The 15,398-nt window shown below is 34.6% G+C and overlaps 2 protein-coding genes across 2 annotated transcripts in view; both read right to left on the bottom strand.

Moving 5' to 3' along the window:
- Nucleotides 1-5,766: 5,766 nt before the first annotated feature.
- On the bottom strand, nucleotides 5,767-11,021 carry LOC142353057 (uncharacterized). Its single transcript, XM_075405252.1, has 3 exons — nucleotides 10,412-11,021; nucleotides 6,791-6,960; nucleotides 5,767-6,112 (listed from the first exon to the last, which is right to left on the bottom strand). The coding sequence occupies exons 1-3, from the start codon at nucleotides 10,623-10,625 to the stop codon at nucleotides 6,011-6,013; spliced, it is 486 nt and encodes a 161-aa protein (XP_075261367.1). The 5' UTR covers nucleotides 10,626-11,021; the 3' UTR covers nucleotides 5,767-6,010.
- A 2,943-nt stretch (nucleotides 11,022-13,964) lies between these two features.
- LOC142353096 (NADH dehydrogenase [ubiquinone] 1 alpha subcomplex subunit 13-like) overlaps nucleotides 13,965-15,398 on the bottom strand; it is a 31,783-nt gene continuing 30,349 nt past the window's right edge. Inside the window, exon 2 of the mRNA XM_075405292.1 lies at nucleotides 13,965-14,325. Coding sequence (XP_075261407.1) covers nucleotides 14,083-14,325 — 243 coding nt within the window. The 3' untranslated portion in view covers nucleotides 13,965-14,082. The remainder of the gene's footprint in view (nucleotides 14,326-15,398) is intronic.

Here is a 15,398-nt window from a genome sequence, read left to right as displayed (position 1 = left end):
ACAAACTCTATTTTAGTTAGCTACAATATTTTCAATAGCAGCAGTCAGCCTCTGAACGGCTATTATTTAGGCGCTCTTATTTTTACGACTCGAAGAGGAGTGTTGGTGAAGCGTTTTTTTAACCGGTAGTTCTGTTGGAGTTTGTTTGAAACAGCAAGTGGAATACGTGAAAACAATTTGTTTAGGTCAATCTGCTGAAGAGCATGTTCAAGCTATTTTTTTGAGAGAGAGTGCGAGAAATGTAGGTGAAAAACTTTTCGTTAAGCGAGATGGCTTTTTTTGATCACGTGCGGCATTTTTAAAGCATTTTTTATACTCCAATTTTCTCATTTAATTAGGATTGTAGTGCTTACCCAAAAAAATAATAGTGGGGTTTGAAGCAGTTTTCAGCCATCTGAATCAGAAAAATGTTTTGGATTCTTTTTTGAGCTATTTTTTTTTACCATTTTGCTATAATGTAGGTTTTTTTTAGCAGTTTTTGTAATCTTCAAATTTATAGCATCAGTGGTTCAATGTACTTGTTTTAGTGGTTTCAGTTTGCTTTATGATGATTTCTTTTCAATTTAAGTTGTTTTTTGAAGATAATTGTGTTAACTGAGTCCGATTTTGGACAATTTTTGTCTGTTTTTTAAATTTCTTTTTTGAATATTTTTGCTCATTTTAGGCTTCTGTGTCATTTTTCCTAGTCAATTTTTAGTTTTTATCAATTCTATAGGGTTTGGTTCTAATAAGTGCCTTTGAAGGTCAGATGGGGCACTTTTCACTAAGTAATTAATACAAGTTTCCAAACTTTGGGTCCTTTTTTTCGTTTGTTGCATTTGTTGTTTAAGAATTTGCCACGTGCTGGGTGGGTAAGTGCATGATCAAAAGCAGTAAATAACTTATTTGCCAGCTGACAACAATGAAAGGTGTTTGAGAAACAGAAAAAAAAGAAATCCTGTTTTTAAAAATGTTCAATCGAATTCTCTATTCTAAAGCACTAAAATTTGGACCAAACCTATACTTAACTGTACTGGTTCTCCTTTTGATGGTTTATTATTAGCCGCCCTATTCTTCTCAGCTGGTTTTTATAGCGCTCATATTTTTTTACCTCGTCGAACAAAAAATGTTTCGTTTTACCTCATTTGGTGCTTTTTCAACATTTTGCGTGAAACCTTTTTGACTTCTCTAGGCTAGTTTCTCTCTTCTCTCATTCTGCTAAAAGTGATTTTGAACATCAGTTGCTCAGAAAAACAATTTAAAAAGAAGAGAGTTAGTATAAAAATTGAAGTCAGAATTAGAAACGGGATAAACCCATAAAGCCCAATTTTAGATGCCCGCTATATGAACGTCGTTCCTATAAGTCTTAGTTACTATCTCTAATGCTTATTTGTATTGATAGTAGCCCCTGTAGCCTCTCTCTAAGAAACAGAAGTAGGTTATGTTCAACTACGAAAAGCCATCAAAATAAATCGGACTTAAGAATTGTTTTTGTACTAAATTTTTTTTTCAATATCTTCTATTCTTTCAATCCCAATCATGCTTATTGGAATCAACGGCGACTATTTTACGGCAATCTGCCGGGTATGTTTTACAAGTCTTGTGACGGATCTGTTTTAGCACTGAACAAAGTTTTTGTGGGCCAGATGGATCGCTTTTTATTGATAGCACAGTTCCTTTCTAAATCAAAGTTTCCATTGCAATTTCGAGATTCATAGCTGCAGGTTTGATTAATAAAGTACTTTCCAAAGTTCATATCCAGGATGCTATGCCAGTTTCCTGGTTTTATTGAACAGTTCTGGTCATTTTTATTTCGCTGAGTCTACATTTGTGTCAGTAAGTCTGCAAGACAAACATTATTTTAATTAGTTAACATTTTTTAAAAGCCGCCGTTAGCCTCTGAACGGCTATTATTTAGGCGCGCTCCTTTTCTACAACTCGAAGAGCAGTAATGGTAAAGCGTCTCTTTTATTGTTAGTTTAGTTGAAGTGTATTTGAATCAGCAAGTGAAATACATGAAAACAATTTGTTCATGTCAAACTGCTGAAGAGCATGTACAATACGGATATTTTTTTGAGAGAGCGAGAAAAGTAGGTGAAAAATATTTTCTTGGGCGATTGAAAGCTTTCGATCCCGTGCGGTATTTTCAAAGCATTTTTTAGTTCATACTCTACTTTGATCAGTCAAATGTGTTGTATTGCTTACCCTAAATAGTTATAATGCGTTTTGAAACTTTTTTGCCATCTGAATCAAAAAAGGTATTGGATTCAATTTTGAGCTATTTTTACCATTTTAACATATTGTAGGTTTTTTGCAGCTTTTGTATTCCATTTTAAATCTATAGCATCTGGGGTTTAATGTAGCTGTTTTAGTGATTTTGGTTGGCTTTGTGATTTGTGGTAACTTTTTATTGGTTTGGAGATGTTCTTTGAAGATAATTGAGTAATATTAGGCAAATTTTGGACATTTTTTTTCTGTTTTTTAAGCTTTTTCTAAAATATTTTGCTCATTTTAAGCTTCTTGCTATATTTTTTTCTTGGTAAAACTATAGTTTAGATCAGTTGTATAGGGGTCGTTCCTAAAAAGTTCCTTTGAATGTCAGAGAGGGCACTTCTAAGTGGAATAAATAATAGAAATTTCTATTTTTTTTTATCAAGTCTTCCGGCTATGTTTTTTTTTATAAATTCGCTTTATCTTTCTATCACGTTTATCATTATCATTTATGAGGTTCATTATGTTAGTTAAGGTAGTAAATTTTCTACTCTGATTCGTTTAATCCCGATGGGCATCGAGCGCGTCAACGGTAGTTATTTTCCGGCCATTTGCCTGCTATGTTTAAATTGGGACCTGTAAAATGTTTTAGGCGTTAATTTGTTCGCAATTTTGGTTTTCCAATTATCAGGTTCTAACAGCTTTTTCAAATCTAACGCTAAAATTATTTAATTATTTTGGACTACCACTTTTGATAAACCTAGTTATAAGTGAATTGCAGCAAGGTAGAAAGGTTAACTGAAATTGTACTCAAGTAGTAAAGCAGTTGTGTAATTTTGTTATTTTACAAACTTAATTCATCATCAAATCATAATGTTTTGCAATTTATTAACAGCTGCAAGGCGATATCTGGGGCTATCATTGATCTTCTCTTGGCTTTTATCTTCAATCACCTGAAGAGGAGTATTGGTGGAGCGACTCTTTGTTCCGTGCTTTTTTGGAGTGTATTTGAAACAGGAAATCAAATGCGTGAAAACTAAGTGTTTATAGGTCAAATTGCTGAAAGGAAGAGTAGAAAAAAAGAGTGGTTTTACGCTGTGTTTGTCTCAGTTTCTGAGTTAGTTATAGTGCGCTTGGAGGCGTTTGTTAGCTTTTGCGTTCTTCTTCAAATCTTCATAACATTTGGGCCTTCTGTGATTTGAATAAGTTGTTCTAATTGTTTTTGGCTGCCTTTTGAATTAATTAATTTCAACTTTGACTTGTTTTATTTATAGATAATGTAGTCATTCTGAGCAAAATTTTGCCGAAATTCGTGTTTTTCTGATTTTTTTTTCATTTTGCGTATTTTTTTGCATCTCTATAGTTTTTCTTGTTCAGTATATAATTTTAAGTTATTCTTTAGGCGTTGCTCCCAAAATTTGCCACTTAAGACACTAAAATAAATAAATTTCAAGTCTTTTCATGTTTTTTTTTGTTGGTTCTTTGCAGTTTTTTATTGTTCTTTATAGGTTTCTGTCAGGTGTTGGGTTGGTGATTGCTTGAGCAGAAGTAGATGTTTCTCAACATTACGGCTGTGAAGTAGCGAAGCAAATCACTCGATACAAAATTATTTTGCATCGCCGTTTTAGAACGTATGAGGGGAAAACATAAAAAAATGGCAATAAAAAATCTTGGTCTGTTTTGATTGCAATGCTCTCCTCGTTTTTTGGACCATTTTCAACTATCAAACAAGCAGATTTTCTTCTAATAAAAGTCCCTTGCTTGAAATTTTTAAATATTTATTGAATCTGCTAATTTTTCAGAAAAATTTTAAATGTTCCAAGGAACTCAAAGCTCTATTGGTTCATCACCTCCATTATATTTGGCTATCTTTTTTTCGCTGAAGCAAATAATATGAACTGAAAAAACCGTCAAGTTGATCTCTTCAGTCATAAAATTTTCTCTAGATTTGAAGTGAGACAATTGCCAACAAAAAGAATTTTGTGCGCTGCAATTATGATAATTAAATAAATTATTCCCTGTCGTTGCAAATAATTTTTCCTCAAAATGGATATCGGTATCTTTTCGTTGCAACTAAATCCTTTTCACGAGTTCAGATTTTTAAAAACTGCTGGGAAGATGGTGTTCCTAGTTTGTCGTGGCAGTTGAAATAATAAAAGCCTCTGCAATCTAGTGTCTCCTAAAAGCGTAAACTCGCCAAAAATCATTGTTTTGAAATTTTAAGTTGAAAAAGAGTTATGTTTAAGAGAAACTAAGACATCAGAATAATACTGTTACAGTTCACCAAAATTAAGTTCTAACAATTTTTGAATCGTGTCAATTCGAAAAAATTTGTCAAATTTTTCTTTTACGGGAAATAATGCTTCTCGACATCTGTTAAATTTACAACGATGTTCAGACGAAGAAAAAATGCTATATTAAAAAACTGCAATTTTCGGTCAATAAATTTGGCAGGACATTGTCAAATCAATAAAGTTTGTTACCAGTTTACAATTTGCAAGAGTTAGAAATTTCAAAATTAAAACGAATTTTTCTGGCAGCTGTACTTTTCACGAAAACTCTGCACGTCTTTGTCCAGCATAAGGTTTACGAAACATACAATTTTCTTACATTTTAGTGATGAAAGCAATAATCGATCAATTATTTAACGTTATTTCATTGAGATCAGTGTAAAATTATTGAAAATTTGACGCACACCTCTCGACACCAATTTGAAAGTTCCCGTCTCAGCCACCTTCAGCACTTGCATAACTATCCATGGATAGTTCCATAACTATCCCATGAAGGGCGCCTACACTATGTACGAAATTACTGATATCTTCAGTTTTATTAACTATTTTCGAGCAAATTCAGCTGTGTAGACCTATACCGACTACCGTCCTACGAAACGTTTTCAAACGACAGGTGAGGGCTTAGGGAGGCAAAGCCGTATTGTTTACTAGGCTGTGGGCAGGGGTGTCTACGCCTACCAAAATCCCTTCAATCAATAAGTTCTGCGCTCTCAGAGCTCTACCAGTTTATTCTGTTTCTGATGCCGATTATTCCAGAACAAAGTATCAAAACGGTCACGCTAATTTGGATAATGAAAGACAATACTTGCTTACATTTCCTTAACTGCGAGCAACATTTGCATTTCAGAATATCCAATTTGCTCCTATATAATGGCACTTCAATAAGCGCTGAAATATATATTTAAACGGCAAATTTTTTTATAGGTTGACAATCAGTGAAATCAGCTCATTGAGTTCATTTCGTACAAATTTTAGCTTACTCGTAACAATTGTGCTCCCACGCTTAATGAAGCCATGGAGCTCTTCAACTTTTAACTGCTAACAGAAATAAGAAATACCACAGGCACAAGCACCCAAGTTTTTCGGCTGAGTACAAAACGGAATTTTATCCAACTTGATGACGTTATGTCGTCAACTATTGCCCTCGTATTACGATATTTAAAATCCTCGGACATCTTTGAACCTACATTAATACCCTTGACCGCAATTTCAGCTTGATAGTCTTTCGTAGAACGGCAACAGTATGAAGATTGATTCTCCCTCGATACCCGAATTTTAGAAAGACTAACTCTGCGTACATCAACTCATCCATGAAAGAAAACGCAAAATAGTTCAACTGAAAGCTATGATTTGAACCAATGTCATTAAGATATCAGACTAGCTTTAACGCGTAAAAATTTCACGCCTTTTAATTTTAGAATCAACAGTTCCCATCATCAGTTTTTATATAATTGAGACAAGTTACAAATATCTGCCATTGTCGCTATAGGTAATTCTCATACATGCATTATTGCGACCGTCAGTTTGTGCTACTGCTCGAGGAATTTTCTCATTTTGCTCAACTGCAGGGACAGACCCCTCTCCATTTTCCCTGTATCTTCCACAAACTCGTTCAACGTTTCCTTCCATACCTGGTAATGTAACCAAACAAACTCTCATCAAACAACTTTTGATTTAAAAATCAGCAGTAACGGTTGTAACAATAACGGTTAAAGAATATCTTTGCATCAAACCAAAAACTAATAACAAATATTACTTTATAAAAGTTTGTCGAAATCTAAGGAAATTCTGTATTCAGCATAAGACACTGAAATTTTTCTTCCGTTTCACAGAAATCATGACTGGACACAAGATTAGCCACAACTGGACACAAGATTTAACTGGTCACAAGATTAATACTACGTTTTTATTATCACGTGTTGCACTCTTGAAAATAGTTAATAATTTGATTCTGGTTGCTACCTGCCACTGCAATGAAGGATTTAAAAAATCACATATAAACACCGTCTTTCAGACCACAAATTCAACTTCAGCAAAGTTTCTACTTTCTGCAGAGAAATTTTCCCTCCAAACCCTTTCAGATGAAAATACGGACTTTAAAAAAAGAGGTATCATATCTACTTGGATTTGCCCCATATGCCCACATAGGCATATTTATGCTTAATAGTATTTCTGAAATTAAAAACAAAAAAAAACATTTGAAAAATTGCTTGTTGAAGAATTTTGTATCGATTGGTTGGTTGTCCGCACAAAATTCCCTTCTATTGATCATTTATTCCTGTGTTTAAATGTGTTTGTTCCAAACTCACATTGAACTTGTGCTGTTCGCGTGCCCTCCACTGATTCCACTTGGCCTTAAACTCGTCGGTATAGACAGTGTAATCACATTCCGATGAGAGCAGTTGCCCGAAACGGCAGTCGGCCTCCAACTTCTCGCCAATCAGATAAAACAACGCCTCTAGAGTTTTCTTGAAGTATTCTGGGAACAAGACCAAAAAGTCAACCATTTCATACTTAGTCCTAAACTTGCAACGCTTTCGAAGGTATCAAATGTTACGTTCAAATCAAACGTTCACATCGAAAGTATCAAGTTCAAATTTAAAACATACCCGACAGATTGCTGGAAAATAGCCACGATGTATTCCCATAAGCAAGATTTGGATTGAAATAAAATAGAACTTATGAAAGAAACGATTTTCGTACACAAACAATTTTAAGTGCAATCTATTTTGTTGTAGTTTTTGAGCTGAACATACTCTTGTTTCGTAGTGAGACATCACAGGGTCTAGTATCAATACCAATAATTATTAGAGATAGTAACTGAGAAAACAGATCGAGTAAACGGCATCTAAAATTGGGTTTTATGGGTTTATCCCGTTTCAATTTCTGATTTCGTTTTTTGATACTGATTCTGTTCATTTTGAATTGCTTTGCTCAGTAACGGCTGTTTAAAAATACTTTTCGTAAAATAAGAGAAGAGTGAAACTAGCCTAGAAGTCAAAAAGAGTTCACGCAAAATATTGAACAAACTGTAAACCATGGTAAAGCAAAAAAAAAATTAGTACGACGAAGTAAAAAAAATAGCTCTATAATAGCCGGCTGATAAACTGAGGCGTCAATTAAACATCCAGAGATCAGCACTTCGTTAATTTGCAAGTCGCGCGATTTTCGAACGTTCGCTTATGTTGCAACTTCATTTGTTTAACTTTACTTTCATGCACGTAAGCAGTAGAGCATAGCGAAATACTGAGACCGTTAGTTTGTGCTATATTATTGCGACCGTTAGTTTGTGCTACTGCTCGTGGCACTTTCTCATTCGGCTCAACTGCAGGGACGGACCCCTCTCTATCTTCCCTGTATATTCTACAAACTCGTTCAACGCTCCCTTCCATACCTGGTAATATAATCAACCAAACTCTCATCAAACAACTTTAGATTAAACAATGAGCAATAACGGCTGTATCAATAACGGTTAAGCAAAAATTTTATGGCAACAAATTTAATTTTATAAAACTTTGCTGAAAATCTAAGGAAAGTGTATTCAGCGTGATACTAAATTTTTCTTCCTGTTTCACAGAATAGTTTAAATGACCTACTTAGCCACAAGTAATTAACCGGACATTTCAATAACACTACATTTTTTTTTATCAGTTGTTGCACTCTTGACAATCGCCTACAATGCAGTGCTGGTTTGTAACCGCCATTTCAATGAGGGACTTAAAAATCACCCAAAACACCGTTTTTGAGACCACAAATTCAACTTCTTCAAATTATTCCTTAGATATTTTCCAAGCTCTCTCAGATGAAATGCGGATTTTCCGAAAATATCTTTCATAAAGTTTTATATCTCCATGGACTAGCCCCATATGCCCACATAGGCAATTTATACTTGGAAGTTTTTTAGAATTTAAGAACCAATTAAAAGCATTTGAAAAAGCTTAAACTTTGTGATTTTTGTTATAGAGAGATTGGTTGTCCATACAGAATTTCCTTCTATTGTTCACGTTATTCCTTTTTTTAAATGTTTCCTCCAAACTCACATTAAACTTGTACTGTTCACGTGCATTTTAGTGATTCAACCTTGCCTTAAACTCTTCGGTATAGATAGTGTAATCACACTCCGATGAGAGCAGTTGCCCGAAACGGCAGTCGGTCTCCAACTTCTCGCCAATCAGATAAAATAACGCCTCTAGAGTTTTCTTGAAGTATTCTGGGAACAAGACCAAAAAGTCAACCATTTTATCCTTAGTCCTAAACTTGCAACGCTTTCAAAGGTATCAAATTTAACGTTCAAATCGAACGTTCACATCGAAAGTATCAAGTTCAAATTTAAAACATACCCGACAGATTGCTGGAAAATAGCCACGATGTATTCCCATAAGCAAGATTTGGATTGAAATAAAATAGAACTTATGAAAGAAACGATTTTCGTACACAAACAATTTTAAGTGCAATCTATTTTGTTGTAGTTTTTGAGCTGAACATACTCTTGTTTCGTAGTGAGACATCACAGGGTCTAGTATCAATACCAATAATTATTAGAGATAGTAACTGAGAAAACAGATCGAGTAAACGGCATCTAAAATTGGGTTTTATGGGTTTATCCCGTTTCAATTTCTGATTTCGTTTTTTGATACTGATTCTGTTCACTTTGAATTGCTTTGCTCAGTAACTGCTGTTTAAAAATACTTTTATCAAAATAAGAAAAGAGTGAAACTAGCCTAGAAGTCAAAAAGATTTCATGCAAAATGTTGAACAAGCTGTGAACAGGGGTAAAGCGAAAAATTTTAGTACGACGAAGTAAAAAACATAGCAGGGCAAGCGCTGACGTACAATTCAAAGAATTTTCATTGACTAAACAAAAAACTTGACCTAAAACGGACTATGAGTGAACTGGCAAAACCATTTCTAAGAGAAACCAGATAAAAAAATAGTAAAAAAAAACAAAATCAATTTCAAAATACCGCATGTGGACCAAAAACCACTAGCGAGAAATGTAAATTTGGTTCAAACCAAAACGTAGACCTAGAATGAACTATGAATGGATTGGGAAAATCATTTAGAGAAAAATCCGATCCAAAAAATCGGAAAAACAGTAAAAATCAAACTGAAAATGCCGCATGTGAACAAAAAAACCAGTAGCGAGAAATCGAATTTTTGTTCAAACACCGTTTTCTCACACTACTTTAAAAATAGAGCAAAAAAATTCCATGCCGCAAAACCACTCGCTTTTTCGCTCCACTTCATGTTTCGGCGTGACGAAAATCACTACTCCAATCACTACTCCAAAATCACGAAAATGTGTGAAAAGATCTTAAAAACAGACAGCGCCCCAATACAATTCAAATTCTTTTAATTGTAAAAAACTAGCGCTGTAATACCCGGCTGAGAAGCTGAGGCGGCTATTAAACATCCAGAGATCAGCACTTCGTTAATTTGCAAGTCGTGCATTTTTTGAACGTTTGCTTATGTTGCAACTTTATATGTTTAACTTTACTTTCTTGCACGTTAGCAGTAGATGATAGCAACTAGGGTGGGCTACAGGGGGCGGGGGCGCTTTTGAAATCTCCAACCCGAAGAAAATGTCCCCTCATAGTTCAAGCTTATATGGGTTCAATTCCCGCACGTGCAAAACATTTTTGGTTATCTATAAGCAATATTAAAACATGTAGTGCCCCCCCCCCCCCCCGGTACCTCACACTAGTCACTATCCTCTACTACTCACGTCATTTTTTCCTGCAAGATGATTCAACTTTCGTCATCTTGCAAATTTGATCAGAGAACATTTGAACCTCGTTAGCTTATTGAAAAACCTATAATGAAGCGATACTCAGTGTGATATCGATAAGCAAACCTGTAACACCAAGCTTTATAAGGTCGTGCGAAAACAAATTTAGACAAAAAATGAAGCAGTTAAAAAATGTTCATACTCAATTTGAACGAGCTGGTATCCTTCTTGACAATCTGAGCTAGTTCTTGAATAGCTATTTGCAGTCTGTCTTCAACAGAAGCATATATCTGATCAATTTCTTTCAGTCTTTCGCTGGATGAGAAGGATCTATCAATCTTCTCATCATTGTAGATATCTACTCTTTCTTCACATTCTGTAACGACTTCATCTTCAAATAGCTGCTCTCGGGCCATTTTGATTTCTCTCTTCTTTTTTGACCCGCACAACGTTTGTTTTTTTTTAGTTCTAGAATAGTCCTATAACACGACTTATATATCAAGAAAATAATTTGACAATGAGTAATAATCTATCTCTGTCCACTAAAATAACTGACAGACGTCCGATGTTTAGCTCTCAAAAGATACTTGACTTTTTTAATTGAGATAGATTAAAGATATATAAGGGCGTAAAATGGGGCCTTAAAGTATCACATCACCATGCGTGAAAGTAAAGTCCAAACAATAGAAATTTGTAAAAGTTGAAAAACTAGCGAAGTGAATCAACAAGTAATAGAACATGCGAAAGAATATGCAACTCATTCATTCCAACTAAGATGCAGAAATTGAAAATAATAGCCAGAAAGCGTTAAGGTTGACCATAGCCTGACCAATGTTGGCTGCAATAATGGTACCACGTGAATGTTTCAGACGCAAAAAAAGTGACCATTGTCACCAAAAAAGAGCAATGCTGCTCATAAAAATAACAGTCTGAAATGTGGGGAATAATAAGAAAAAGGGCAGCTGAGAACAGGCCGCTGTAGCCTTACGCTGTTCCGCTGCGATTACGCAGGAACCAAATATTATTATTATTATTATTATTAAGAACACCAAAAATCAAACGTGAACGTCGATACTGTGCTCTAATAGATAATTCTCTGAAAATAGCTTTCTCACGTGTCAAAAATGAAAACCGAAACCCTCTCTTCCAATTATTTTTTTAGCAGGTTGACTGAAAAACCTTTGATGTACGGCATTTCCAGTTTAAAATACTTAAAATATCCAGAACATATGATCCTCAAACTGCTTTCAACTACATCTACAACAATTTCTCAGATCACACAGGTAAACAACTAAATTAAAACCTCCCTTTCGGACACTTTTGAATGAAGGAAAGCTAGAAAAAGGTAATTACCTCATAAAAGCAGGAGACAGCGCACGAAGTTCTCAGAAAATATGAAAATAGAAATTGACAAATTTAATTTAAAAGTTCATCCATTGTCATGATTAATGCAACCAAAAGAAGTTGGTTAAGGCTAAAATAAATGATATAAAATGCCACATACTTCTACTGCTTCCGTCTCGGTATGAAAAAGTACCCGCATTACCTTTGCAATACTTTGTTCACTAGACAAATCCTTACAAATATGACAAATTAGGAACCACAAATTGATTGAAAAGATTACGAAGATCATAATAACTCATCTTTTGGTCGTAAAAACTAGTACAAAACATCACTTCCCTTCACTACAAATCATCACTTTGGATCGTATCCAATAAAGTTCTGTATCGCGACTATTATTAAGAAATACGGAAGTCAAAACAACGGAAGTTCACTGTTGGAATAATGAACTGTCGTATGAACTTACCATTTTCAGAATAGGGTTCATTTAACCGTCAAGGGTATCTGATTTGTTCAAATATGAAACAGACAAGCGTGAAAAAGTCACTTGAGAAGTCAAAGAGAAAAGTTTAAGCAAAAATTTTACATTACAACATAACCGACTAACGTCGGGCGAATTGCTCTCAAACGACCGGCGAGCGGTTGGCTTCGTCAGTAGCTAGCCACGGTTTATTGAAGCTAGCGCTAGCTTGCTTCGACTCTTCAACTTTTAGTTTTCTAGCTTTGTTAGTAAACAAATCAAATAGAAAACTGATACTGAAAAAATTTGCAAAATATTGCAAAATTAAAAAAAAGCTTCGAGATTTTGCATTGAAAATGTTCAAAACTATTTTTTCTTTGCTGAGTTATGTCAAGTAACCCATCTGCAAGACTTGGAAAACTTCGTTGGCCAGTAATGATAGTTAAACTCAGAAAAGGACAAAAACACTAAAAAAACACACTTTAATTCGTTTTACTGGTTCAAAAAACATCCATAAACCTGGAACATAAAAAAATTTTCGAAAATTTAAAAAATTTATTAAAAAGTGCTAAAGCTGGAGTCATTAAAATATTGATAACAATTTCATGAATCTAGAAACTATGCGACAGCTTTTCGTGAAGCCTTGGAGGAGGTCCCTAGGACCCTGGTCCCGGAAAAAATAAAAAGACAAAAAGATTCAAACAACTTGAAAAAATTGCTTATCTTAAAATCTTGAAAAACCTTCCATTACATCTAAAAGCTATGCAGTAACCTAAACTCAAACTCTAGAGGAAGTTATGTGGCTGTTGAGTTTGGAGAAACCAAGAAAAGGACAAAAAAATTCAAAAAACTTGAAACAAAAATTAGAAGTTGCAAAAAAAACTGCCAAAATTTGCGATAAAAGTTGTAACTAATCCATGGCCAACAAACATTTTTCAGTAACTCATTATCAGACCCTAACGGAGATTTTCTGTTAGGCTGAAAAACCTGAATATATGACATTAATGGCAAATAAACTGACAATAGCGATAATAAACTGAAAAAAAAATGTTAAAAAAATTAAAAATCGCAAGTTTTGTCAAATGCTGAAATTCGTGGTGTTGAAATCTGGAAAAACAATTCATTGCATTTAGAAATAATACAGTACCTACTTTTAAACCCTAAAGGAGGTTTCTCGAGTCTTGAGGCTGGAGAAATCCGAAGACCAACAAAAAGTTTTATAAAAAAATGATAAAATTTGTCATATTAAAAAACTGAAAAGCAATTAAAAAACACACCTTTACAAGAATTGACTCAAGTCGTTCGAGAGCAGGAGAAAAAAAAGTTTTTCTAGCTGATGCGACGTCTTACTCCATTTGTTTAAAAAATTTGTCAAACTTTTATATTGTTGCAAACAGCTGCCTTCCAATAGATTTAGAGCAAGGTAGGTTATGTGTGAGACCAACAAATTGCTCGTACGAATGGAAAAAAACTCGCCCCAAATGAGGAAAAATGAAACACACAAATGCACCAATGAATTAGCTAAGCAAACCACAAAAAATTGACGAAATAGAAAACAGCCACAAAACCCCGAAATTGACTCGAAGTACAACTAATCACTCAAATGAGGCACAACTAATTAAATGAAACTAAATGAATACTGAACTTTATTAAGCTACTTGACTAAAGACTCATAATAAAAAACTGAATTGTGATTGAAAAACCTCTGCACATTACAAAATACATAAACTTAAATCTGTCAACGCATTGCACGTCGTAAACTCCAAAATGTAACATCAGGCCACTTTTCACTATCTATGAGAAAAACCGATTCGAGATGTAAGTAAAAAAAAAACTTCAAAAAATCACGTGGTTTAAAATCTGGGCTCACGTGACAAAATTTTCACACCTAATTTTCTGGAGGCATTAACAGCAAGAGCTAAGCGCAGATATAATGAAAACTATGTCTAAAAACTTCGTTTTTGATAAAGTAAATTAATGATACAAATCTAAAAAATATGAAAGGTTAATAAAGTAATCAGTCAATTAAGCAATTTTATCGGCAAATAATGCTGTGACGGCCCCGACAAAAATTACACCAAGAATAATTCCGCCGTAATTTCTTGGGATTTAGAACCATCAGATTCGAATGTTCGCACGTCGTCAGTGGATATTTGGCCCATGATATTGTGAGGCCACCGTCTACTGTAGTATTGCGACTCCCCCACTATCCAGTCGGGGTTGTCCTTCATGACAGCTGCTTCTACCTCTCTGGACTCTCTCAGATCTCTCAACATTCGTCTACCTGTCTCCGCGACTAGCAGAGCATGGATACCCTGCAACAACCACTCAACGATAACATACACATGCAACTCTTGGACACTGAGGTGTAACAAGCGGTTGGTTTTTCTTACCAAAAAGAATCAAATATATAATTTACTTAAAATAGAAAAATTTAATTACTTACAAAAGGTTTAGGACTCAAGCCTAATTAAAAGCAGTGCTCTTTCACCCATAAGGACCGCTTGATCCTTTAGAGGGAAAATTAGTTCAAGTAAATACGACTAAATATAATCTACAACATACTGCAGAAGCGATGACAATCAAGAGACAGCAAAATTAAGAATGGTTGACCAAATATTTGCGACACCGACTGAAGTCAGTTCAAATGACAAGCAACGACAGTAGGCCCTTTTATTATGGACAAATTGACGATGAGAGATCTAAATTCTCGAATCTCCAAATATTGAGCTCTTAGCGAAAACCTGCGGAACAAAAAACGGAGTCAAAAAATTCCAAACATTGCCCTTCATTCATGTCTCATCAGTTTTGGTGTATTGCTTACTTAGAGCCTGTTGGGGCTCCAAAAAACTGCACAACTCAGTGCCCACTATCTTTACCTCAATATCCCGTTTCTTTTGACAAGTCAAAAGAAAAATTTAAAAAATAGATGAAAAATCCGTATCACTGCAAACGGCACTAAAAAGACCAACATGACTAAAATAGTATCCAAAACTTTGTTTGAGAGCAATTAGTAACCAATATTTTGTCCCGCTTTAAGATAAGATCTCAATAAATAATGATAAATTGGAAGACTGTATTCGCGACAAAAACAGCGCGCCAAATGAAGCACCTCAAATCACATTTAAACGCGCAATTGAAGGTAAATTCCTAACTATATCAAACACAGCTGGCAGATTGCAAGAATATAGCAGCAATAGTTTTGTAGATATGTTGTTTGAAAGTACCAACGAAAATGGGCAACAACAATGCAAGCAAAAAAATTGCTTTTCTAATAATTTTAGCGGTCTTTTATTTTATTTATACTGATCTACAGTAATGTTATCCTCATAAACCTTCAATTGGATTGAGATAAACTTAAAGTCACTGTAAAACGCCAATAAAGAAG

The sequence above is a fragment of the Convolutriloba macropyga genome, chromosome 14 (assembly GCF_964194025.1).
Source record: "Convolutriloba macropyga chromosome 14, txConMacr16.3, whole genome shotgun sequence".
Lineage (NCBI taxonomy): Eukaryota > Metazoa > Xenacoelomorpha > Acoela > Convolutidae > Convolutriloba > Convolutriloba macropyga.
Note: the sequence above shows the minus strand (reverse complement) of the source record. Positions and strands in the feature narration are given on the sequence as shown.

Bases quoted from the DNA above. Each gene is read 5' to 3' on its own strand.
- LOC142353057 (XM_075405252.1), bottom strand. From the start codon at position 10,625: ATGGCCCGAGAGCAGCTATTTGAAGATGAAGTCGTTACAGAATGTGAA. The intron at 6,961-10,411 runs GTATGAACATTT...TCTTGTTCCCAG, and splicing joins TACCAGCTCGTTCAAATTGA to AATACTTCAAGAAAACTCTA. The intron at 6,113-6,790 runs GTGAGTTTGGAA...TTACATTACCAG, and splicing joins GCGAACAGCACAAGTTCAAT to GTATGGAAGGAAACGTTGAA.